The following is a 3,067-nucleotide window of genomic DNA, read 5'->3' on the forward strand; positions in this document are numbered from 1 at the left end:
ATTTGAATTGCTTTTCGACCTCATCGTCGAATGGACAAAGGAGCAACGTAACGTATGTCGTCTACGCTGAGCAGCGCACGGCGCATTCGAATTGTGGATGGATTGCTCGAATATAATTCAAATAATATAAAAATTATGAAAGCGAATAAACGGAAAAAAGTCGAGAAAATTCTGTATAATGAAGCACGGCGAGTCTCATCGCGTTACTGCGCTGCTAAATAGCGGTCATTTTCTATAATTTTCTCTCGAATAATCGACACCGATTCGACGATCTTCATTCAGTAATCTCTATTGATCGAGCTGTTAGAAGATGGATACGATGAACGCTTCCGTCGTCGTCGCCAAGCGCTGTCCGTATTCGACGCAGAACGCCGTCTGGTTGGTCGTGCTCGCCTACGTATCGACGCCTATCTGCGCGCTCGGGTTTCTGATGAACGCGCTCAGTTTCGCCGTGTTGCGGCGTCACCGGTCGCGTTCTAACGCCCTGTACCTGCTCCGACTGCTGGCCGTCGTCGACAACTGTTTCCTGGCGGTGTCCGTGTCGCTGGTGAACGCGCGGCGATTCTACGCGTATTACCAGCACGCGGCTGAGTTCTTCTACCTGCCGGACGCGTTCATCGGGCCGAGGTTCATCGTCTACTTGGCGCCGCCTCATCTGATCCTGCGTATGTTCAGGAACTGGTTGATCGTGTTGATCAGCGTCGATCGCGCGTTGCACGTCGTCGCACCGTTGAAGTCGATCGTTCTGTGCAGTCGGAATCGCGTCAACTGCGCGGTTTTAGCGATCGCCGCGTTGAGCGTCGCGCTCCACGTGTTCAGGTACTGTTGCCGACCGCTGTCGATGGAGAAGCCCGATTGTTCGCCGCTCGACCGGCATCTGATGCTGCGATTCGGAAACGAAATACCGCGTGAAGCTAATCTGGTCACTTTATCCGCGTTTGTAATCGTGTTACCTTTCTGCCTCTTAACCGCGACCAATACGATCCTATCCGCGGGTCTCTCGCGGCCCGCGCTAAAAGACGGACGATGACCTCGGCTACGTCCGAGCAGGCGTCGGACGGGAGAGACGCCAAACGGACGACCGGCGATCAAGAATTACAAGCGACCTTGCTGGCGTTTGGTATCGTCGCGATGTTTTTGGTTTGCGAAAGCCCGAACAGCGTGGAGCGCATCGTCGAGGCGGTTTTTTACGGCGGCAAGAGACTGCGCACGCATCCGCTTGTACAGGTGTTCATACAACTGGATTCGTGCGTGAATTTCATCGTGTATACGACCACCAGTCGTAAATTCCGCCACGTCACCGGTCAGGTGATCACCTGCTCGAAGATGCCGTAGCACCATTATTTTTACAACGATTTCATAGTTGGTGACATCGTTCAAAAGTCAATAAACTTCACTAAATGGAGTAAGTATTCCCCTATTTAACTGTTGGGCTATGTAAAGACCAAAATGAGACATGTATTCCGCAATCAAGTAAAATACCACAGAGAAAAACTTGTCATAAGTTGTTTCCAATCTATTTGTAATTTTGTAGTATTTTTGTTTCTTTGAAAAAGAATGTGTCCTGTTGCAAAATCAAAATATGGTGTCAGATTTTTTAGTGTTTCTAGTGGATCAATGCTTTGGAAAATCATACAAATTTTAGATACTCTTAAAACCTATATTTCTATTCAAACTCATGTAAATCCACTTTTATTAAGTATCAAAATCTTTTTGGATAAGGCACCAAATATGGAAAATGATATTATCAATACGTAAGTTGTTATCTTAAAAACAGGTAACCGTCGCGATAGTAAACTCTCAGCAAACAGCGAATGGAATAAAAAGAAATATTAGCGATAGTCAAAAGAATTACAATAGGGTTTAATTTCGAAGGGCAGCAAATCCTAATAAGGGTTTTCTGGCTATTCAACAGAAATCCCCACTAAAATTGATGACCTTTTTCAATGGCAAGTGTGGTAAGCATAACAACGGTACCACTATAGTTTCGTCGGTGGCGGTCTGCATTAAATCCGAAGCCAGGAACCAACCTTTTTCACATTAGCGTTACGCGAATTTTGACGACCACAGCTTTCTTCTGAAATCGTGCCGATACACTGTAAAATTTCTAGTTTAAAGTTCCTTTTCCACAAATACCCCTCAGTCGTGAACGCATTTGAATTTTGGCAAATAAATGCCTTTGGAATACCTCCTGCAAACCTGACAAATGTCTATGAGATGTCATTTCACCGGTAACTGGCCCATCTCTGGCAAAATGTTTCAACTCGAACACTTTTCATCGTGGTGAATCGATAACAAATCATTGTCGTTTGGACTGTCAACGGAGAAGATAAAAGAAAAATTGAATTTAAGATTTTCTTTGTTAGTTTTCGTTAAAATGTTCGGCAAAATGAAATTCAGTGGTCACAACATTTAGGGCGTACTCAGTCACAAGCACTTGATACTGAAGAGTCAATTGGATACCAACAACACCAGATCGCGCAACAAAACATCGGGTTATTCGTAGTGAAAATCAGTTCCTTTTTCTATGAGATCTGAACTCGATTGTTAGGCTTCCAGCAATTATCAACCGATTCATCGGATAGATATAAGATTCCCTTTCTTACTCAGTATATGGCATTGATATCACTGAAGATTGATTTGCTAAGCGACAAAAGTTGACTCCAAATCTATTTCGTATGTAGAAGGAACCCGGGGAAGGAACTTGAAGTGCGGTAACTCAGTGCCACTAGCGATCCTTGCGGATTATTACCGAACCCTCGCATCCCTCAGTAACCTTGCAGGATCCCATTGATAATCCACTATAGTGAAACGTAAACCTTTTCGCTCATCCGCCATCTTATAAACGAATTGACCCATGAGGCAAAGACTGACGTATACTATAAAGAAAGGCAGGAAACAATCCTATCTCCGTAATGTTTATGAATTAGAAAACCGTTGAAGTGGGAATTTCCGAACAATGCCTATGATTGCCGAACTGAGTGCAATACGATATTTTACCATTATTGCAATTCTTGGTGATTATTTCAAGACACTGATACTGTTTCAACGCGGTCGAAATAAGTAT

The 3,067-nt window shown here is 44.2% G+C and overlaps 1 protein-coding gene across 1 annotated transcript; it reads left to right on the forward strand.

Annotated features, from left to right (window-relative positions):
- Window positions 1–310: 310 nt before the first annotated feature.
- LOC141912233 (uncharacterized) lies at window positions 311–1,030 on the forward strand. Its single transcript, XM_074803452.1, has one exon. It carries the CDS (start codon window positions 311–313, stop codon window positions 1,028–1,030), a length of 720 nt encoding a protein of 239 aa, XP_074659553.1.
- The last annotated feature ends 2,037 nt before the right edge of the window (window positions 1,031–3,067 follow it).

This window comes from Tubulanus polymorphus, chromosome 10 (genome assembly GCF_964204645.1).
Source record: "Tubulanus polymorphus chromosome 10, tnTubPoly1.2, whole genome shotgun sequence".
NCBI classification, from domain to species: Eukaryota; Metazoa; Nemertea; class Palaeonemertea; order Tubulaniformes; family Tubulanidae; genus Tubulanus; species Tubulanus polymorphus.

What these genes read in the sequence shown, in the direction of transcription:
- LOC141912233 (XM_074803452.1), top strand. Translation starts at nt 311, where the DNA reads ATGGATACGATGAACGCTTCCGTCGTCGTCGCCAAGCGCTGTCCGTAT.